Source organism: Podarcis pityusensis (genome assembly GCF_964106645.2).
Source record: "Podarcis pityusensis genome assembly, chromosome: 6".
In the NCBI taxonomy this organism is placed as follows: Eukaryota; Metazoa; Chordata; class Lepidosauria; order Squamata; family Lacertidae; genus Podarcis; species Podarcis pityusensis.
The window spans coordinates 95,366,114-95,389,490 of record NC_138030.1 but is presented as its reverse complement, the minus strand read 5'-3'; the positions used below and the strand labels follow the sequence as shown (position 1 = coordinate 95,389,490).

Sequence of the window (23,377 nt, the reverse complement as noted above, 5' to 3'; positions counted from 1 at the left end):
CATAGGCAGTTGTCCTGTTAGCCAGCCCTCGAGTCTGCAGTTGTTGTTGCTGAATCCCAGGTTGGCTCTGAGAAAGATTCCCTCCATCCATGATCTGATTATGGATGAGAAGGCTGATTGTGGTCTGTACCACTGAGACCTGGGTGAGTAAGCAGGGTGGAGTGGGTCTCCCCCAGCTGTTCCCACCTGGATACTTAGTGCACAATCAGGACAGACTTGAGGGTCCAGGAGCGGAAGTTGCTGTGTCTATAGAGATTCCATCTCCCTTTCAGGCTCTCTGTCCAGTTGTGAGGGGGATCTAGAGTGTGTGTTCCTGGCATTGGGCTATTAGGACAGATCAGAGATTCTGCTGGTTTACTAGATGGATGGCAGGTTGCCTGCTCTTGATGGAGTTATGCTCCCTCTAAAGGAGTGAGTACATAGCTTGTGGGTACTTCAGGATTCTTTGCTGTCGCTTGAGGCTCAGGTGGCCTGTATTCAGCAGTCAGGATTATGATTGGCTTAACTGAACTAATATTGGGGGTGACTCCAGGGGTTCAGCCTGGCTCTGTCTGGATATCACACCTTGCACAAGCCATGCTCAAGCTCACCTAGTTGCTGCTAGCTCACGTAGCTCACTTTTATGTGAAAAGTGGACATTTTGTGTCTTGCATGTCCTCCTCTCCTTTTGCTCAAAGTCATCCTTGTCTGTTCTCTTTTGCCTTCCCCCTGTCTGACTCAACTTATTTCGTCATATAGACCAATTTCCACAAGTTATCTGGATTGTTAATATTCCCATAATTATTGACAATGTTGTTCCAAACACAGATTTCCAACAGGTCAATAAAGTATGATATAATATATTTTTGTTACCTGTTTTCTATCGTTTCTGGGGTAGAAAAATACTCTGCAAGTACTCTTAGATAAGTTTTACATTGTGGTGTTTGATTTGCAACATTTTGTGTTCCAATATGTTGTGACCTGCCTTGGAAGAGGTAACCCTGAAAGGCAGCCTATACATAATAAAATGAAAAAAGCAATACCAGATTCATTGTGACTAATAATGTATCTCTGTGTATGGACTCAGCAAAATTAACTTCATACAGTATTCTTGATTCTAAATCCATGAAAGCACACAATACAAATTCATACACTGCTAGCTGTAACTTGGCCACTTTCCTCCTGAGTAGTTGAAACAGACATACACCGTCTGGGGCTTTAAATCCAGTGTGGCCCCATTTTGATTGGTTCTCTTGCTACCGGTCAGCAGTTTCATGCTGGTTACCAGCAGCTTGGATAACACATTTACTTGGATTTATTCTTTTAATATTCCCAGCTTTGCTACCGACTTCAGAGGAGTGGCAGCTCTCTTCTGTGCCCTTTGGTCTCTTGCTCAGTCCTCCAAGGCACTTTGATATTACTGTTACTAGATTAATAGCAGTATGTCAGCTTCTGACAGTTTCCAATATTTATTTCTACTAATTTATCACTGAGCCTTAAAACTTGCTGTGTATCACATCAAAAATGCGGCAACAGAAACATACAATAAACTTCAAAGAAACTGTTTTTCAACCACATGTCTGTGTCTAGCCAGTGCTTCCCTACAGGGCCGTCTTACCCATAGGTTCTAGGGGTGCGGGGCACCCAGGCGCTGGGCTCTCAGGGGCGCCAGGCCGAGAGTCCGGGGCCCGAGAGTTGAGTCCGGTGAAGAGCCCGCCCTTCGGTTGGAGTGCCGTGGCAGGCTCTTCTACTGCAGGCAGCTCTGCACCGCGAGTTCGGGGGCGACTGAGCCAGCAAGATGCTGAGGTGGCCGGCCGGCCGGCTCTACCCTTCTGCGCGCCTGGGACTGGGCAACCTGGGGGGCGGGCGCCGGGTGGATCTTTGCACCCCGGTGCCGCATATGCTTGAGACAGCCCTGCTTCCCTATAAAGGGCTTTGGAAATGCTCCACTTATTCGTACCAACAAGGTGTCATGTGAAAGCCCATGGCAAGTATTGGCTGGGATTGTGTAGTCCTAAAGCACTTTTGTGCTATGTGGGTTTCAGCAATTTAAAATTCTGACTACTACTGTAATGGGTTTAGGGGTTGCTCGTGCGTAAGTTGCCGCCACTCCTGGCTAGGTTACCTGGTTGAACCCTTTCTGACTGGACAGCCTCTAGCTTCGTGGCTGTCTCAGTCGCTGGCAGAATCCGTCAGTGGACGTTTCTTGAACTTCTTCCAGCATAGAAGTTATTTGATGCCAAGTCTCCTCCTACTCTCCCTGCGTGGAAGCCTTCTGCGCAGGGAGGGTGTGGGCAGCGGAGTACCCGTACTCTCTCCGCTGGTCTCCGGCGAGGAGTCTTGGAGCCTTCTCTCTGATTCCCCCATCTGCCCCCCTTCTCTACTGGTGTTACGCTGATTTCCTTCCCCAGCAGATGGGCTGCCTCTCTCCCTACTGGGACCCTCTCCGGCATCCCTCTGGAGACTTCTCTCCGCCTCTAGCTCCGATGGCAGTTCCCTGACAACTACTCACTATTATGCTATGTTAGATTTGGTTCTAAAGAAGAGAGTCATTTCAGTTGAGGCTTTTGGAGGGTGCAAGGAGTTTCAGTGTGTGTTTGTGTGGGACTTGAAGAATCCTAGTGCATAGATTCATATATAGCTTTTTGGATCCCAGGTATGAAGTTTAATTAAACAGATGTAGCTAAATAACTTTTAATTCCAGTTCTGAGGTGTTCTGTGTTCCATTTAGCATATAGCAGGCATGTCCAAAGTCCGTTTCAGGGGCCTAATCCAGTTCGCTGGTCGGTTTAATCTGGCCCCTGTGGCAGTTTATATTTTCTGGGGTAAAATCCTTAAAAAACTTCAATCCTAAAAAAGGTCAACAACTTTGGTTGGCTCTTTGGATGGCCCTCACGGCCCTTCAGTTCATCAAATCAGACCCACTAAAAAAAGTTTGGACACCACTGGCATACGGGGACCTTTCACAGAGCTGTACTGACTTGTATCATAGCAAACAAGGCAGTTAAAACTGGAGAGCCTGTGACACCTCTTTCTACCAATGATATTACAAGACATCAAACACATGCTGCCAGGTGGTGTTTGCAGCCTGTGGGCTCTAAACATGCTAATATTATTACAGTATGCTAGCTCAAGAGAAGCTTAGTATGAAAACTGGCTTCATACTTAACGAGTGCCTTTGGCAGTTGAACTGGTGCAAAATAAAGTTACAAATTTTATTGGTAAAAACTATTTAAAAATACAAAGTAAAACCACCAAATCAGAATGGCAGAAAGAATACCACCCAGTCTCTCCCATCCCCTGGCTGAAGGGCTGGGGTGTGTCTTAGTATGATGTGCAGGATTCACCCACTGGCAGAGGAAGGTGGGGGGTGCGTGCACAGGTCCGGGTGTCATCCCTAAGCGGGGGTGACATTCGGTGCTCCGCCCGCCCGCAACTCGGACTCCCACGCCTACCACGAGCCGTCGGGGGAAGGGGCGGGGGTAACTGCTGCGCCACTTTGCCAGTTCCTTCCTTTCCCCTTCCTGCTCGCCTGCCTCCTTCCTGTCCTCTCCCCTGCCTGCCTCCTCCAGCCGGGAGCACGTGCAGCAGCTCGCCCCGTTCTCTTGGCTGGAGGAGACAGGCAGGCAGGGGAGAGGACGGGAAGGAGGCAGGTGAGTGGGAAGGGGAGAGGAAGGAAGCGGGATCAGTGGGTGCGTGTGCAGCTATCCCGCGCCTGGGAGGGCACCCTCCGTGCCCCTGGGGAGCATGTGCCTGCGCCCCTCAGGAATGCGCCTGCCCTGGACAGCACGGGCATATGTTCTGCCACTGGATTCACTCCCACCCAACCAGCGGAAAGGAGTGGAGGCCCTAGCTTTGCCCTAGCACATGGAGACCCACTGCTGGTAGTAGCCAATAAGGCAAAGGGAAAGGGAGCCCTGACCATTAAGTCTGGTCGTGGACGACTCTGAGGTTGTGACGCTGGCGTTTGTCCGCAGACAGCTTCCGGGTCATGTGGACAGCATGACTAAGCCGCTTCCGGTGAACCAGAGCAGTGCACGGAAACGCTGTTTACCTTCCCGCTGGAGCGGTACCTATTTATCTACTTGCACTTTGATGTGCTTTCGAACTGCTAGGTTGGCAGGAGCTGGGACTGAAAAATGGGAGCTCACCCCGTTTCAGGGATTCGAACCGCCGACCTTCTGATCGGCAAGTCCTAGGCTCTGTGGTTTAGACCACAGCACCACCCACATCCCTGGTAGTAGCCAATAGAAAGCCCCAAAGCTGAAGGTGTTGTGGGGTGCTGGCAGCTTTAGTTCTACTTTAGCCCAAGCCCTGCAGAACCCAATCATTAGCTTGTGCTGACCTGGAGCTTGGGGGGATAGACAGAGAGAGAGACAGAGAATATAAAAAACCTTGCTCTCTCTCTCTTTCTGAGCATTGACTCATTCTGACTTTTTGGCGATAGCAGTTCTTTTGGATTGGGATTGACTTAGTGGTCCAGAGAACTAACTGGCAGAAAATGGGAGACTGGCAGAGATATCTCCAGGAGTTTTTCTGAGTTCCAATGGAAGGATATGGGTGGGGGCACGGACAGGGAAGAGGCTTCCAGATTTTGGGGAAACTTAAAATAATTATTCTTGAAATGTCACTTGACCAACCTCCACTCAGATGCAGCTATGCTTGGTATGCAAGAAGCGTTCTGGAACAAGACAACTCAAAATATTGTAATTGTTTATATCTAAGTATATATACCTCGTGTTTACATAATTGCTTAGTAGAGAAGTTTGCAGTTGACCGTCTCTTTTAGTGTACAGTGGTACCTCGGTTTAAGAACAGCCCTGTTTACAAACTATTTGGTATACGAACTCCGCAAAACTGGAAGTAGTGTTCCGGTTAGCGAACTTTACCTCGGTTTAAGAACGGAATCCGAATGGTGGAAGGGCACTTGCGGTGAGAGACCTCATTAGGGAAAGCACACCTTGGTTTAAGAACGGACTTCTGGAACGGAATAAATTCGTAAACCGAGGTACCACTGTATATGGTCATAGTTCCATGCTGAATTTAGTTACATAAAAATATCAAATTGAAGAATTGTGTGTATCTTTTATTTTTGTACGTACCTGCAGTCCATCGGTGGAAAAGAATAATAAAAACAGCATGCTAATTAAGTATATTTTGAAAATCTGAAATTTTCCATTGTGGCCCTGTTCTGTCTGCGGATCACTCTCTGATCTATTAGCTGCCTTGGAGCAGCTCCACACCGGATAGTGGCAGCTGTGATTATCTCTTTCTACTATTTGTCCTGCACCCCTCCTCACTCCCACCCCCCTGACAAAAACATCTACTCTAATTTTATGATTTCAGGGAATCTAATGATACAGTTAGTGAACTGTTGCCTTAATTATAATGTTTGAATTTGAATTCGGAAGTGCTATTAGAAATAAAAGTAAAATTCCATAGACTTGATTTTGTTTGTAATTAGCCCAACTGTTTTAATATGGAATTGTAGTGGTAATGCATTTTTAATCTGAGTTGCTGTATAACATGACTTAATTAAGAGTTTTAGCATTAGTTGTTTTCCTGTGTGTGGTTATGTAAACAAATGTAGATGAATCATTTTTACAGTGAACCTTTATTTATATGCCTCTGTATTATGATTGTGATAGTAATTTGAATTATAAAGGGATTAAAGGAAGAGCTTCCAAGTTTTACTAATTGCAATAAAACACATTTTAGTTTCAAATGATAAACAATCATTTGACTTATAGAGGGCTGGTTTTTTTAAAAAAAACCACACACACACCCAACCCTTATTTATGTGTTTAATAATTAATAGCTCTCTCTTCCCAGTGGGGATTAGATTACTGCTGACTTGGGTTAGCTACTGCTCATTTTTAGTGCACTAAAGGTATCTTTGGAGTTGGAGCATGTAAGTTATTCCTATGGATATTTTTGTTGCTTGTTTGATGGAAGAATGTAGCTCTGCAGAAGCATGCTTTCCCTAAAATCCTCAATATATTAATTGAGATTGGTCACTTTCAATTGTCTTCGTTTGTCATTCTTATTCATGGCTTGCTGTAGAAGGCTATAAGCCAGCATTGTCCCTGGCAACTGTTACCTAGTGACAGTTTCAGCTGCAGTAGCCATTGGTTGTTCTTTTGATTGGGGCTGAAGGACCGAGTCACCTTTCTGATGGCGAGTTTTTCTGCATCAGCTAAGGATGCGGAGGAGGGGCAGGCTTAGGTGCAAGCTGTAAAATCACAAGAGAGCATGAAAGAAATAGCAATAGCATTCTCAAAACTGATCACAGTAAAAAGGATTTCTGTGTCTACACCACAGCTCCTGACAAAGCAAATATATATGCAAGGCACCGCTTCACTGCTTTGACAAGAGATTTTAATTTTAACAGTATTTTAATTTTGAGATAGATTGAACAGCTTACAGATGAGCAATGGGCAACGTTCTGTGGATGCTATAAAAGCATAAGGACCTTCAGCACAGCATGGTGGTGATGGACATGAGACATGAAACTTAGAAAATGATGCTTTCTATTCATCCCACTGCTGCAGCAGGACGAGAGAAAAATCTTTTCTTTCTCATGTAAGGAATTCTTTTTTCAGAAGGCACAGCAAGGATCATTAAGCAGTGCCAATGCGATTCCAGCACTTCAAAAAGAGAAAAGAGAGTCTGCTGTTAACATAAAATTGAAATGACCTTGGATTTTCTTTTTAATTAAAATATGTGAGCTGAATAATTTCTCCTGTATCTTTAAATGATTAACAATGCATTTGATCTGGGTGTGGATGGTGGGTGGGTTAAAAAGCAAGACTGCTGCATGCGCTGAATGAAAGATCCATACAGTAGTCAAATACCTGCTTATTAGTGAGCATCGAAGGAGCCTTCTTACCCCATTGGATGTGTCATAGTGGCAGATGTAATGGATGTGGTAATATTTGCTTCTGAGATAAAGAATTTTTGAAGCAGATGGTTATCATTTTAATTGTCTAATGAAATGCGTATGTAGCAACTGAGGAAATGAAGCCTGAAGACTAATGGAGTAATAGAATGCAACGACAGCTTTTCTTGTTAAATCATCGTTTCATTAGCTTCTTAGAAGAATTTAGATGAGAGTTAATTATCTCATTGTGTTGGGACATACGAAAGAATGTGGACATCACTATAGAGGTGAGAAATGACATGGATAGAGCTATGAACTTCACTGTAGCAGCTGTGGCTTTATTTCTAAAGAATTTTTTTATCTTTTGTTGTTCTTGAAATTAAATGCAAGACAAGTTTGTATTCCGTGAGAACCTTGGATTACCCTATTGACATCTAACATTGTAACGGACACCATATCTTTCTAACTGGCTTGACTGAAGATCCAACATCATGTCTATTTGTTTCTTTCCTTTATTATACATGGTCTTGTTAACTAAATGGAGAGGATATTGTTCATCGAAGGGACGAACCTGTTCTTCATGTAGTGATTGCTGCCCCAACATATTTCTTTACTCGTTACCAAAGACTAATGATATTTGTTTGCATTAAGATGCCCCAAACCTTAGTAATGCAGAATGAAGATGATACAAATGACATTATGCCTTGAAGAAAGCCGAAGGATACAATATATTAGAATGAGCATCTTATTAGACTTCTTACCTACTTTGCTTCTAGTTTTTAGCTCCTAACAATTTTTGTTTTAGAAAACATTACATTGAGAATTTCTACCCAGTACTCCCTCCTTCACGTTTCCCCCCAGGAAAATGCACTTGCAGAGATTTTTATCATGACATTATATTTTACTCTCCTTTTTGGTGTTTCTCTCCTCCAAAAGTACAGCTTAAACAAAGTGCTTTGTTTAGAAGTGCCTTGTCTTTTGCTAAGGAAGGAATGAGCACAGGAAGAAGCTGAGCAGTGGCCTTTTTGCCTCTTTTCTGTATTGTAATATGAACAATTTTAGAAGCAATTCTAAAATCTACCCAGAGAAATGGATATGTAAACAAAATTAGTTGGTGACTCACAAATCACCTAGTTCTGAGATTTGAACACATTGTTACGTAATGCAGGTCATGAACCAGTCCACTTGGATTGAGTGGAAGACTCTGAATATGAGCGGTAGCATTGTGAATGTATCTGAGCATTACTCCTGTCCAATTGGTTTTGGACACTACAGTGTTGTTGATATCTGCATCCTTGAGACTCTAATTATTGTATTACTAACATTTTTAATTATAACTGGTAACTTAACAGTAATTTTTGTCTTTCACTGTGCTCCACTGTTACATCATTATACCACCAGCTATTTTATTCAGACTATGGCATATGCTGATCTTTTTGTTGGGGTTAGCTGCTTGATTCCTACCTTGTCATTGCTGCACTACTCTACAGGTGTCCACGAGTCGCTGACTTGCCAGGTTTTTGGATATATCATCTCTGTACTGAAAAGTGTTTCTATGGCCTGTCTTGCTTTTATTAGTGTGGATCGCTATCTTGCTATCACAAAACCACTTACCTACAACCAATTGGTTACACCTTGCCGGTTGAGAATCTGCATCATTTTGATTTGGTTGTATTCCTGCCTTATTTTTTTGCCTTCTTTTTTTGGCTGGGGAAAGCCAGGTTATCATGGAGACATTTTTGAATGGTGTGCAACCTCTTGGTTTACCAATGCCTATTTTACTGGCTTTATTGTGTGCTTGCTATATGCTCCAGCAGCCTTCATCATCTGTTTTACATACTTCCACATATTCAAAATCTGCCGGCAGCACACCAAAGAGATAAATGACAGGAGAGCTCGTTTTCCTAGTCATGAAGTGGACACTGCTGCAGAAAGTGGGCACGGCCCTGACCGGCGCTATGCTATGGTTTTATTTCGTATAACCAGTGTGTTTTATGTGCTCTGGCTCCCCTACATCATCTACTTTATGCTGGAGAGTTCTAGGGTGCTGGAAAACCCAGCACTGTCTTTCTTAACAACATGGCTCGCTATAAGCAATAGTTTTTGTAACTGTGTTATATATAGCCTCTCAAACAGTGTTTTCAGATTGGGACTTTGGAGATTGTCAGAGACTGTGTGTTCATCTTGTATACATAAAAAAGACAGCATTGTTCAAGACCCAGTTCCTAGAAAACGGGCAAATTCCTGCTCCATCTAAAGAGAACTAAAACAGACAAATACAATGTGATATTTGGGCTAGGTAGTATTCTATCCTTTGGAATATTGCTGCAATAAACAGTTAATAAATATTTATTCACTGCAAAATGAATTATGTATTGAATGGTGATTTGTAAGAAAAACATGTAGCTGGAATAGTCAAAGATGGATTCTTGGTGAAATTGCGGTACGAGAGGGAATCGCTGGTAAATGTTGGGCAAAGCTTCCAGTAGTGTGAACTAATCTGTTCAGAACTAAAGAATAATTCATCAACAGTAATAGTGAAATTGTCACATATTATATATGTGGATGAATTTGTAGTACTATGTTGTATTAAGATAAATCTTGTTTGATGCAGTAAGTGATGGATTATCAATTACGTCCTTAGGAAATATATGTTTTAATATGAGGCAGCTTCAATCTTGTAGTTTTGTCTCTTGTACAAAAACATTTTTAAACTACTGTAATTTTAAAATTTAATAGATTTCTTTGCAGGGAAATAATGTAAAGTATATTTTAATGTTCTAGTGTAACACATATAAATGACTTAATACTTTTCTGTTCTTTTGGAGCCTTTTGTTCCCATTGCTCAGGCATATTATTTATTCTGGGGTCAGAAGTCCATATAGTTGCCTCCTTGCCCCCTTATATCTACTGTTCTCAAGCTGTTTGAGGGGACTGGAGTAATTTTAGGCACAATGTACGTGAGGAGCAAGCTTTGAGAGAATATACCATTGAGTGAAACAACAGTCAAATTATTGAAATTAACTTGTATTTTCTAGTGCCTACTAAATTAGCACAAATTTATGGAGTCTTTTTGTGCTAATGCTTTTGCTTTGTAATTTATTGCATGTGCAATAACATCAAATAGCAGTGTGACTTAGCTGCTCAATAACACTTTTTAAATGTAAATTTTAAAAAGCAGATTCCACTTTAGTTATATAGTTGTGGATGTATCGCAGTTTGCATGAGCTCAGCATGTATATAACACTGTATATTTTTTTAAATGATCATTTTGTATTCTGTGCCTAATGGTTTTCCTAGCATATTGTTAAGTCATTGTTTTAAATTTGGGATAAATAAAAAATTGAGTTGACTTTACAGAAGTACGTCTTGCAGTGTTAAATGCGTATTAGGCAAATCTTGTTAGAGGTTCACAAATTAAGGGGTTTTGTAGGGGACTTGCATTGGTGCTTCCATAATCAATTTGTGAGGACTCATTAAGTATGTAGGGCATGATCCAGTTCACATTACAATCAGTGGGACTTAACTTGTGCTGGATTGTACTCACAGTTATCAGTAATTTATATAATACTGATTTTGGCTCAATCTGCCACATTCTGACTGTTGCTTTTAACATGTGTACCAGATATTAAAATAACATTTTAAATGTCTGCCCTATAATTTCTTATTTTACCAGAACACTAATAATGAAATTCTCTCTAGAACCTATTGCACCAAAGGTTAAGTACTTTTGTGTTGAGTATACCTGGTGTATCCAATGGGGAAGACGAAACACTTGACTTATTATCAAGGACAGTTTCTTAGGGCAAGATCCAGTTTTGTGCCAGTGGATGCAATGAGGTTTCCCCTTCCTCTCCTCCCCCAGCACCTCCCCAGTCTGCTCCCGAGGGTTCCCAAAAACTCCAGAGCAGATCTTAGGTATGTGCAGAGGGCTGCCAGGTTGTGGGAGGAGAGGAAGGGTAAGTCCACTTTCCTTTAACAGAAGTCCCTTGCATGTGGGTTGTTGATACCATTGGGTGCCACCCTCTGTAATTTTCAAATTCCAGAGTATTTGAGACAAGTTCCAGTACTGTTTCTGAAATAAAACTCTGGGACAAAATATAGTGCAAAGATTACCAAAAGATAGCGTTCACATTGTGTATCTGAGAGAAGGAGAAAATGGGTATAAAAGCCCATACAAATGAGATCATTATGATAAGGTTTTCCCCCCTGATACGCAGGAGCTAGAAATAGAGTATTTTCTACTCTTTCTGTTTGGTTTTGTTTAAAGAGGTTGGGTGTTTTAAATATGTAGCCCTAAAATGTGTAGTTCATGCTTTAGTTATGGTTTACTGTTGTGAATTTACAGGTATTGCATGGGAATTGTTTCAGAGCAGATTGATTTTTAAGCTTGGTGGCAGGACCTGTCTGGTTGGTTGTTTTTTTTAATGTACACTGTCTAATAATCGTAGGACATGGGCAGCAAGATAAGTGTGGTGGCTGTGGAGTTTCCTTGTTGTCTGACCCCTTCTTATATTAGTGAACTCTCTGTGGATTCTTAGTTTGAAAACAGTTCTAAACTACTTAAAATTTAAAAATCTCTTAAAAGTATACAAAAATACAATGTAAAAATAATAAAATAGTATCACAAAACAGAAACAATATAAAAGTCTCTGGAAGAGTATAATAAAATCAGGAATTCAGTAAAACAGGGTTCATTCTTATGGGTCAGGGGAACAAAATATTTGTTTTTACAAGTTGTCTGAAGCAACTGATGGATGGTGGTTCACCTATTGCAGAGGAAAGGGCATTCCACAATGCACGGGCAATTGCAAAAGATGCCCATTTTCAACTCACTGCCTTGCGATATTCTGTAGAGTGTAGTATCATTAGTAAAATTTCTCCAGATTATCTAAATGATCTTACAGGTTTGTACAAGTGCAGGTGATGTTTCAGGTAACCTGGTCCAGAATTGTTCAGTGCTTTATACGTTAGTAACAAGACTGAATACTACTCAATAGTTGGCAGAAGCCCGTGCAATTCATTCAGCACAGGTTTATATGTGCATGTCCAGGTGCTCCACTCAAGAACATGGTCATTGTGTTCTGCAGCAGGTACAGCATCCAAACTAGTCTCAAGGAAGGCCATATGTAGGGTGTATTAAAAAAAGGTAAAGGTAAAGGACCCCTGACAGTTAAGTCCAGTCGTGAACGACTCCCGGGTTGCGGCACTCACCTTGCTTTACTGGCCAAGGGAGCCGGTGTTTGTCTGCAGACAGTTTTTCCGGGTTATGTGACCAGCATGACTAAGCCGCTTCTGGTGAAACCAGAGCAGCTCACGGAAACGCCGTTTACCTTCCCGCCGGAGCGGTACCTATTTATCTACTTGCACTTTGACGTGCTTTCGTTTACCTTCCCGCCGGAGCGGTACCTATTTATCTACTTGCACTTTGACGTGCTTTCGAACTGCTAGGTGGGCAGGAGCTGGGACTGAGCAACGGGAGCTCACCCCTTCGCAAGCCCAAGGCTCAGGGTTTAGACCAGTGTTCCCCAACCTTGGGCCTCCAGCTGTTTTTGGACTACAATTCCCATCATCCTTGACCACTGGTCTTGCTAGCGAGGGATGATGGGAGTTGTAGTCCAAAAACAGCTGGAGGCCCAAGGTTGGGGAACACTGGTTTAGACCACAGCACTAGCTGCATCCCATAGGGTGCATTGCAGTGGTCCAAATGTGAGATTATCAATGCATGAATTGCAGTCGCCAAGTTAGCTCTGTCCAGGAAAGGGTGCAGTTGGTGTACCAGTCTAAGTTGTTGGTTCTGGCCATGGAGGTCACCTGGGCCTCTGGTGATACAGAGGGACCTGGGAGCACTCACAGACTATGTACCAGTTCCTTCAGAGGGAATGCAACCACGTCCAGATCTGATAAACTCCCCAAGTCCCAGGCATGGGAACTGCCTACCAGGATTCAGTCTCCGTTTCTGATTCAAAACAGTCACAGCTTCTCCTGGTTCAGATGTAACAGAGAAGCACACAAAGAAAAAAAACACAAATGCAATAGCTTTTGCTTCAGCCCTCTCTGTGTGTGGCTGTCTTTAAAGGCTGTATTTGCTGCTTCTACGAATTTAAGGGAGGGGTAAGCAGTTATAATGTCGGAACTTTATGGATCATGTAAGAAGTTTTGTTTTAAAAAATAAGCATGCACTGTGTAGGTGGAAAATAAAATGTCACGGGTGGGTGTGTATGTTGAAATCTAGCCCCCAGGCAGAGGAAGATGGCTGCTTTAAATTGCATGCAGTCTAGAAAAACAATTTGAAGTGGTTTTGTAATTCAGGGTTTAATTTGGAAAGTAAAAACTTTTTATGTTGACTCACACAACGACTTTGTAGTGTTCTCTGAACAAAGAGTTACTGGGACTTTACAGCTAGAAAGGGGATGGTAACGTTTGTCAGTTACATCGTCAGACCCTTAATAGTGTGTCATGTATTCTGGATTTTTTACTCCATTAATCTTTCATGCTAATATATCTATAGTGCACTGTGCTTGTGATGGTGAAGGCCCTTACTTACTGGTACATCAATGATCTGAACTGGATGGTATGAAATGTTCACAAATATTCTAAGTCTCAGAACAAGGCTATGGAAATGTGTGCAGAACAGTCTGGGAGTAAAACTGCATACAGGCCCATTGGGTAAATAAGCCAGCAAGATATTTAATTTTTTATTTATATTTCAGAAAATATAAAATAATTTTTATATGAACAGTTATGACCTGCTGTTTGTATGGATTTTGTGACACCATTAGAACATTAGATGAATGTAACATTTCAGTAGAAAATCAGTATAGAACATTATCTTGTTTCCTAAGATAAATTTTCTTCTTCAGTCTAATCAGATAACAATTTTGAATGATCAGTTGGTATTAAAATTTAGTTAAAGAAAGAAGGAAATGAGAAGTAGATTAGCTGTTCACAGCATAAAAGTGTATTCTGCAAATTGTATTAACTGGGTAGACTGAGGCTGATATCGAATGCTAGTTATCTTCAGAGTAGACTCGTTGAAAAATATGGGCCCATTGATCTTTTTGAGCCTACCTTGAGTGGATATCGCCCTGGATAAAATCCCCTAAAGGGGCTGGTAGCAAAATTCTGAGGAACATCTTTAGAAAATATACATGCAGTTATTAGAGGATTTTGCATGTTTGATTATAGTGTGATTATAAGTCCATTAATAGTAAAAGAGAACTTTTAGACCTGGAGCAAATTCAGAGAATGATGCCATTAAAGTTATGGTACTCTCTCTGGAAGATGACTGGAAAAAACCAAAATGAAACTGCCTAGAGGTGCTACTAGACATTTAAAAAAAAATATTATTTCTGTTTTGACTGCTTCAGACCAACACAGCTACCTACCTGAATCCAAAAGCAGATGAAGGTTTCATTTTTGGAATAATAACTTTCCAGAGTAGTTTTTACAGTTATATCAAAAGTTACTGATTTGGTTATACTATTCGAAATACATAGACCAATAATTATGAAATTATTGTGAGGTTTAACAAGTTAACTGTTTATATTTGGACAACTTTTTAGCTGTACTTTATTGGAAGCAGAAAAATAATAATTTTTTTAATGACAGTTTAAACAATTTATTTAACTAAAACAATAACATTATATCACATGTATCCATGTTTGTTAACTGATGTGGTTAAACAAAATTTTAAAAATAAAACTTAGACTCAGTTTTAGCTCATGAAAAACTTAAACAAATCCTTATTTCCTGATTAATAGCCTTTGGACTATAATGTAACTTAAATAGAAAGCTATATTTAGAAAGATTTTTCCTCCAAAAGCATTTTATTTTAAAAACCCGATTTAAATATAAAAAATTGATTTTTAATTTATTTATGTATTAAAAATCATTGATTTTTATCCACCCTGATATATAAGAAGAAAAGAAATTATGGAATTTTGGCCCAATATGTGATCACAATGGAGAGACTTCAGTACGGAATAATAGTGATGGGAATTAATGGAGGTAAAGTTAAAAGCAAAATATGGTTGACATTTATCAATAATAATAACAATTAGGGAAAAAGAAATGATTGATTCTGAGACACCTTGACTTAAAAGAAATATTGTTTAACAGAAGGTGGAGAAGATGGAATGTTAGAAAGAGAGAGAGAGAGTAACAGGCTGATGGAAAATTGGAAGTTTTGTTTTTGTATCTTTTTCTAATGTTTCTTTTTCTCCTATGTTTTTTCACTTTCTTTTTTTTTTCCTTTTATTGTCCCTTTTATTTTTGTTTCCCTTTTTTGTTTTTTTGTATGTTCTTCTTTCTTGGAAGACCTATGTTTGGGGCCTTTATTAAGGTCCAGAGATTGTATACTCATGTGGGTGGGTGATTGATGGAGGACCCAGGGTGAGGGGCTGGGAGATCAAGGGTAAGATCCCAGGTAAGAGCTGGTAGTCTCTCCCTCTATGGCAGCCCCTTGGTGAGAAGGAGGGCAGCTGAGGATAGGGAAGAACTTTATGGAGATAGGGAAACAGGAGCACAGATCCTAGAGATCAGGTCAAGAATGCAAAGTACTGAGGTAGTACAAAAGTTCCTGTTTTAATGTGTCCTGAAACATTGTCTTTATCTCTTTGTAGGAAATGTATATATGACCACCATGCAAAACTGTAAAACTATTTTTAGCTCATTCCTAAAATAGATTTTCTCGAAACCAAAAAGATGCTGTGCATCTTTTCAACAAATGTGTCATTGCTCAGCAAACTGTACACTTCATAGAAGTCAACTCCTAGAGGCCAAGGTCCCTTCGCCGCCCCCCAAATAAAATATTTGAGGAGGCCGCCCCCCCCCCAAAGTTGATGGATATTGCCATTCAAATGCTGTGCATGTGCTGTGTCTTGTGATCGATTAAGTGGGGCAGGGCTCACCTGCCTCCCCCCAATATTTTACTCAAGTTGGCTTTCCTGGCACACTTTAACTTGCCACTTTTTCCTGTTGAATTGGAGATAATCTTAATTAAAGAGAAAAGCAGGTGAAGTCTCTAAAAGGAAGAAAAAGATGAAAGACAGGTAATTAGAGGATTAGTTTAATTAAACCTGTTGGTTGGAGGTTAAATCTGTCCATTTTGAAATTAATTAAGCCTATTATATGTGATAGGTTGTATAGTTTTAGCTTGCAGAAGACACCTAGGAAGTGGTAACAGAATGTCCTATAGGTAGCAATATTATTTCTATAGGACTTTTTACCATCTGCCCTTTCCATTGAGATTCAGTTGCCTGAAACTCAGTCTCTTTCGTATTTCTTTCACAGTCCTTCTTACGATATTGCCCACAATAACTTAAGCAGTGGGGCTTAATCACGGCGATGCAGCTTCAGATTTCAGGATGCAAAGGACCAGGTGTGCAGCTTGGGGTGCTGGTGGAGTCATTGTTGTCTGGGCAGGCAAAGATAGTGGCAGTGGCCAGGAGTGCATTCTACCAACCCAGGCTTGTATGCCAGCTGTATCCCTATCTGGAGCAGCAGGGCCTGGCCTTAGCCAGGATGCTAATAATGGAGGCTTGTATTCTGATCATGTGGTACCACTTTTGTGCCAGTTGCACTGGCTGCCAGTAAATTTAGAGGCCTAAGGACCCCCTACTTTGTTGTGACCCCATCTAAAATATAAGTTCCTGTTTGCGTGCACAACAGTGAAAATGCTTAGGTAGGCAAGCATAAGAAATGGGACCTTCTTGGTGGCTGCCGCGTAGGTGTGGAATGTGTGTTCACATTCACTTGGCTCCTTACGTTCTGGCATTCAAGGAGGATTTATCTTTTGACTGACCTTTCCCTAAGAGAATTGTGGTGATCTAACGCAGTATCTCTCAAGCCTCTCTTTGTATCTACTCAGTGCTTCATACTCTGCCTGATATTCTATTTTTAAATCTGTTCCATCTGAATCAGGAGAGGCGGATAAGGTGCTAGATTGATGCTTGAAGGCGGTGATGAACTGGATTTGGATCAGTAAATTGAAGCTGAGTCCTCGAAAAACAGATGTGTTACGGGTTCTTCATTCTGGGAGGTAGGAATATGGCCTGTTCTGGATGGGATTGCGCTCCCCCAGAAGCAGCAGGTTAGGGGGTACTACTGGATCCAACATTGTCACTGGAGGCTCTGGTTGCCAGGGTGGCTAAGAGTGCTTATTTCCAGCTATGACTGGTTCATCAGCTATGGTCCTTTTTGGACAAAGATGACTTGGCTGCTGTACTCCATGGTCTGGTAACCTCCAGATTGGACTTTTGCAATGTGCTTTACATGGGGCTGCCCTTGAAGAAACTTCAGCTGGTGTAAATCGTGGCAGCCAGGTTACTGACTGGCTGTCCATTTAGAATTCATATAACCCCTGAGTTAAAACAGCTGCACCGGTTGGGCTTCTTTCTAGGCCCGATTTAAAGATGCTCACATTAGTGTTTAAAGCACTCGGCAATTTAGGCCCCAAGCATCTTAATGAGCATATCCAACCCTACCAACCTTCTTGGGCATTAGGGGCTGCAGAGGGGGCTCTCCTGGGAGCTCCCCCACCCACAGGACTGCAGGGGGTGGTGCCCTGGGCCATAAATTGGGGCACTCCCATCCTATAAATGTTTGTGTTTGGCTTTCTCATCCTCTTGCCCCTTTGTTGAGCCACATGTAGAGAAAGTACCTTTAGGGAACTGCCTTTAAAATAATAGGTTTTGCATGAAGATTCTGGTGTTGAGGCAAACATCGTGGTTGACACCCAGTTGTTACTTGTTGTTATGTATTTGTTTGTTTCTCCTAGCAGAAAAAGTTGTAAATTTACTATTAAGGGTTTTTTTTGTGGGGGGGATTTGGTGTGGTGGTTTTATGTATTTTGGTTTTCTTTAATTTTAAGGGAATGTGTTTATTTTCTTTCAAAAGAAAAAAGAAAAAGAAAAGAAAAGCAGAAGATGTGAGGCTTTTAGAGCAGAAATAAGATCTCATATAAGTAGCCGTTAACTGGAAATGACATTGATCTGCCATTAAGAAGGATTATTCAATTCTTAAAATTATGCTTTTAAGTAACATGAATAAATTTAGCTAATGTGTCATTTCAATTAAAGGTGATTATAGCACTGGCAAAGTAATTCTATTTTTTAAATAAGTGAAATGTTGAAGTTAATCCTATTACTGTTGTGTTATCTTTTCCAATACATGTCATGTTTAAGTGACATAGTAAATCACTGATCTTTAAAAAATCTCTCTCAACTTTTGTAAACTGAGTGAATGTGCACAAAGGGCTGGTCAGGCAGATAAGAAAAGGTAATGTTTTTAATACACTTAACTTTTGTGGAAAGTGTATACATTTTCTCCATACGAAAAAAGAGCAAGCGATACTCATTTCTTCTGCTGCCAGCTTCTTGCCAGGATATCACTGACAGGTTTTCACTACCTCTCAAATTAGGTTGGCGCACACTTATCGTAATGTCTCTGCCACCTGCATTTGTGGCTTCTCATAACCTGTGTTTGGAACAATTCTACTATATGTGCCTTTAATATTTTATTTATTTAATAAAGTATTCATATATTAAAGGTAAAGGGACCCCTGACCGTTAGGTCCAATTGCGGATGACTCTGGGGTTGCGGCACTCATCTTGCTTTACTGGCCAAGGAGCCGGCGTTTGTCTGCAGACAGCTTCCGGGTCATGTGGCCAGCATCACTAAGCCGCTTCTGGTGAACTAGAGCAGCGCACGGAAACACCGTTTACCTTCCCGCCGGAGCGGTACCTATTTATCTACTTGCACTTTGACATGCTTTTTAACTGTTAGGTGGGCAGGCGCTGGGACCGAGCAACGGGAGCTCACCCCGTTGCAGGGATTCGAACCGCTGACCTTCTGATCGGCAAGCCCTAGGCTCAGTGGTTGTAGACCACAGCGCCACCTGCGTCATATATTACTCTCTCACAATACATTAGGACTCTGTACATAAAATATTTAAAAATAATACGAAGCAATCATAGGCCTGTCAGCATAGAAAAGTCTTCAAAAGTCAAAAGTGGGGGTATCTGCCAGATCTCTGTTGCAAGAGTGTTCCACAGCATGGGACTGGTACACTAAATGCCCAACTTCTAGTTGAGGCCAGTGAGCCTCTGTAACATGGTGGACAACTAACAGCACTTCTCTGGATAGTCTTGAATGATCTGGGAGATGTTCAAGTTTCAAGGAAAAAATGTTTTCCCTAAAGGTCAGTGGGTTTCAGACTGCACTACACAAAACCCGAGTGTTCTTTGGATGCCTTTCGGGGGTCCCTCAGTTAAAGAATAATCAAAGATGGTCAGGTGTCCCTGAAAGTCAGCTTGCTCCCTGTTACCATTTTAAGGTATGGTATTTATTTATTAAATTTATATACCGCCCTATACCCATAGGTTTCAGGGTGCTTCACAGAATAAAATCAAAATATAAAACCACAAAATACACAATCAAAATAAAAACAACAACCTCTATGTTAAGCCATGTTCTCTGTTTACATGAAAAAGCCAGTCAGTTTTGGTCAGTGCCCTGCATGAACTGTATATCCTAGTACATGTGCCAGACGTTTCAGCAACAAACTAGGGATCCATGGTAGACAATTCCATATATGTATAAGTATAATGAAATTAATTTGATGGGAATCGGATAGGAGTGAATAGAATAGCTTTGTTGGATCTAGCCCATCATCACATTTCTGTCAGTGTCCAATAGTTACAGGGCAAGAAGGTTACATCCATTTCATGCTGCTGTTCCCCAGCGCCTGTTACTCAGAGGGATTCTGCTTTGAACTTGAAGGTTGCATATAGACTTCATGAGTATTGATTAATTCAACTACCATGCTTTTGAGATAGTGGCTCTCGCCACAGTTTGTGGCAAAAAATATATTTATTACAGTGGTACCCTGTTTTGAGTCCGGGATCTGTTCCGGAGCCCCAGATACTCCACAAAAGGGATGTTGACACAAAAATGCTGTTCTGCGTGCAGCACGATTTAGCGCTTCTGCGCGAGTGGCAAACCCAGAAGTAACCTGTTCCGGTACTTCTGGGTTTGCTGCGGATGTTCACCGAAATGGACGGTCGACGGGGTGGATGCTCGCGGAGGTATTACTGTATTTATTTATTAAATTTGCATACCACCCTTCATCCACAGATTACAGATCAGCTCACATAGGGATTCTGTAGGAGAGGCAGCTTATTGCATCTCTAAAGTTGGTAAGCTCTCTGCCACTTCCTCAGCTGTCAGAACTACTCACCAGTTTGCTGCTGCCATACGATAAGGCTCATTGGCCCAGCAGTCTCACCCACCCACTAAATGGAGTTATTGCTTATTGGGAAATGATATACAATGAGATGAAAAAGGTGTTTAAAACAACTTTCCTAAAAAAACCCTAGAGGCATCTCTGTTAGGAATTGTTCATACACAAGTTCCCAGGAGTCAGAAGAACTTATTCATGTACGCAACAACAGTGGCTCGGATCTTGTTAGCCCAAAAATGGAAAGCGAGAGAGGTCCCTAGTAAGGAGGATTGGCGGTTTAAGATGATAGAATATGCAGAATTAGCAGGTCTAACAAGTAGAATAAGAGAGCAAGAAGAACAGGTATTCAAAGAGGAGTGGAAAATTTTTGTTGAGTATATTGAAAATAATTATGCACAGTTAAAAACGCTGGCTGTATTAAAGTGATTCAACAGTACAGTCATACCTCGGGTGACAGACACTTCAGGTTGCACGTTTTTGGGTTGCGCACCACTCCGAACCAAGAAGTACTGGAATGGGTTACTTTTGGGTTTTGGCGCTCGCGCATGCGCAGAAACACCAAATGACGACCCACGTGTGCGCAGATGTAGTGCTGCGGGTTGCGAACGCTGCAGGTTGCGAACATGCCTCCCGTACGGATCACGTTCACAACCCGAGTGTCCACTGTATTTTGAACTGATAGGAGAATTAAATTAGATAGATATATTAAAATATGCAAGAATGGTGGATAAGTTAAATGAACCTTGGAAGGGGAGGGATGGAGGTCAATGAATGTATGGTATCATAAACACTGTTTAGTTTGAAATGTAAAATTTGAAAATTTAATAAAAATTACTAATAAAAAAACCCTAAATGGAGTCATTGCTGATGATCATATGCTTTAAGACAATGCTTCTGAATGGTGATTCTGGGAGCTGCGCTGCCCTAGATCAGTGTGTAACAGCCATCATACCGACATTCCCAGATAGTCTCTGTTGACACTTGCTGGGACAGTTGGAAGGGTATAGAGCAGCCTTTCTCAACCTGTGAGTCCCCAGATGTTGTTGAACTACAACTCCCATCACCCCTAGCTAGCAAGGCCAGAGCTCAGGGATGATGGGAGTTGTAGTCCAACAACATCTGGTGACCCACTGGTATAGAGAAACCCAGATTCTTATGCAGTAAATTTTAAAAGTAAGAATGTTACGATATGACACAGTTTGGTTTGAAAATAGTTACCTGGGTGAAGAAGAAAAAACCTTAGCCTTTTATGCTCCCAATTTAGAGCCTGAGAGTTTTATTGTGAGTTCTGCTGGCAGCCTGCTCAAGTGCCATTTAAACTGTCAGTTGCTAAGGAGGATTATGTAAGTTGAGGTTTCAGTTAAACAGTTGAACCTTAGCATTCAAGGCAAGAACATCCAAAATGGCCGGTTTAAGATTGGTCCATTAGGAGACATTCCTCTGAACAAGCCTGTGAATTAACTGTGGTGAAGCTAGGAAGGGGAATTGGTTTATGGATTTTTATAGGGATTAGAACTAAAACAAGTTCATAGAAATTTTCTTAAAGCAACAAAGTCTCCATTTATGTTATGTAGCATCATTTTAAAAGTACGTGGTAGTAACAGCTGGTAGCAATTGCCAACCCAACTATTATTATACCACTTATATGTAATTAAATTTGTTATATAGGGTCTGTGTGCCTGTTTCCACCGTTCACCAACCCCTTGCCATTCCCCTCACTTTAACATCCCATGCAACTACAGTCATACCTTGGGTTGAAGTAGCTTTGGGTTGAGTGTTTTTGGGTTGCGCTCCGCAGCGACCCGGAAGTAACGGAACGCATTACTTCCAGGTTTTGCTGCTCATGCATGCGCAGACGCTCAAAATGACGTCACACGCATGTGTGGAAGCGGCGAATTGCGACCCGCACACACGCAGACGCGGGTTGCGTTCGCCTCAGGATGCGAACGGGGCTCTGGAACAGATCCCGTTCGCATCCAGAGGTACCACTGTACTAAGCTTGTTTTTCACCTTCCCCAACCCCATTTCTGAAGATACCGTATTTTTCGCACCATAGGACGCACCGGCCCATAGGACGCACCTAGTTTTTTGGGGGGGAAATAAAGGAAAAAATTTTTTATTTCCCCCCCAGGTGCGCTGTGCTAAGCCCGAAGCTTGGGGCGTGTGGAGCTCAGTGCGCCCCAAGCTTCTGGGTGCCGGCAAGGTCTCCGCTAGCCCTGGGAGAGCCCCGCGGCTCTCCCATGGCTAGCGGAGCGCTGCGCTAATCCTGAAGCTTGGGGCATGCAGAGCTCCGCGCGCCCCAAGCTTCTGGGTGCCGGCAAGGTCTCCGCTAGCCGTGGGAGAGCCCCGCGACTTCGCGCGGCTCTCCCAGGGCTAGCAGAGCGCTGCGCTAATCCCGAAGCTTGAGGCGTGCAGAGCTCCGCGCGCCCCAAGCTTCTGGGTGCCGGCAAGCAGTCCGCTAGCCGTGGGAGAGCCGCGCGGCTCTCCCAGGGCTAGCGGAGCGCTGCGCTAATCCTGAAGCTTGGGGCATGCAGAGCTCCGCGCGCCCCAAGCTTCTGGGTGCCGGCAAGGTCTCCGCTAGCCGTGGGAGAGCCCCGCGGCTCTCCCAGGGCTAGCGGAGCGCTGCGCTAATCCCGAAGCTTGGGGCGTGCGGAGCTCAGCGCGCCCCAAGCTTCTGGGTGCCGGCAAGCAGTCCGCTAGCCGTGGGAGAGCCCCGCGGCTCTCCCAGGGCTAGCGGAGCGCTGCGCTAATCCCGAAGCTTGGGGCGTGCGGAGCTCAGCGCGCCCCAAGCTTCTGGGTGCTGGCAAGGTCTCCGCTAGCCGTGGGAGAGCTGGGTTTCCCATGGCTAGCGGATAGCTTCCTGAAGCCTGGAGAGCGAGAGGGGTCGGTGCGCACCGACCCCCCTCGCTCTCCAGGCTTCAGCGAAAGCCTGCATTCGCTCCATAGGACGCACACACATTTCCCCTTCATTTTTGGAGGGGAAAAAGTGCGTCTTATAGAGCGAAAAATACGGTACTTCTTTTCTGCTCTGCAGCCCCGCTTTGCACACCTGTTTTCACCTCTCTCCCCCCCCATGTTCATGCCTCCTTCCCCTCCTTTTGTGCAACCACCCCATGGAGTCTCCCGCATCTTCCTCCTCCTTGCAACTACTAAGCCGCCATCCCTTCCTGTTCTTCAAACCTTTTCATGCCTCTGCTTTCTTCAACCCCATTGCACTTACTTCTTCCTTTTTTTGCAACTCCCTTTGCACCCACATTTTCACCTTCCTTTTTTCC

At 42.6% G+C, this 23,377-nt stretch overlaps 2 protein-coding genes across 4 annotated transcripts in view; both read left to right on the top strand.

Annotated features, from left to right (window-relative positions):
- The window catches only part of RABGAP1L (RAB GTPase activating protein 1 like), a 149,870-nt gene that overhangs the window by 31,173 nt on the left and 95,320 nt on the right, over positions 1 to 23,377 (top strand). The gene's annotated exons all lie outside the window — the stretch shown is intronic.
- Positions 5,781 to 9,862, top strand: GPR52 (G protein-coupled receptor 52). The gene has a single exon (XM_081011922.1). The coding sequence runs from the start codon at positions 8,022 to 8,024 to the stop codon at positions 9,114 to 9,116; it is 1,095 nt and encodes a 364-aa protein (XP_080868048.1). The 5' UTR covers positions 5,781 to 8,021; the 3' UTR covers positions 9,117 to 9,862.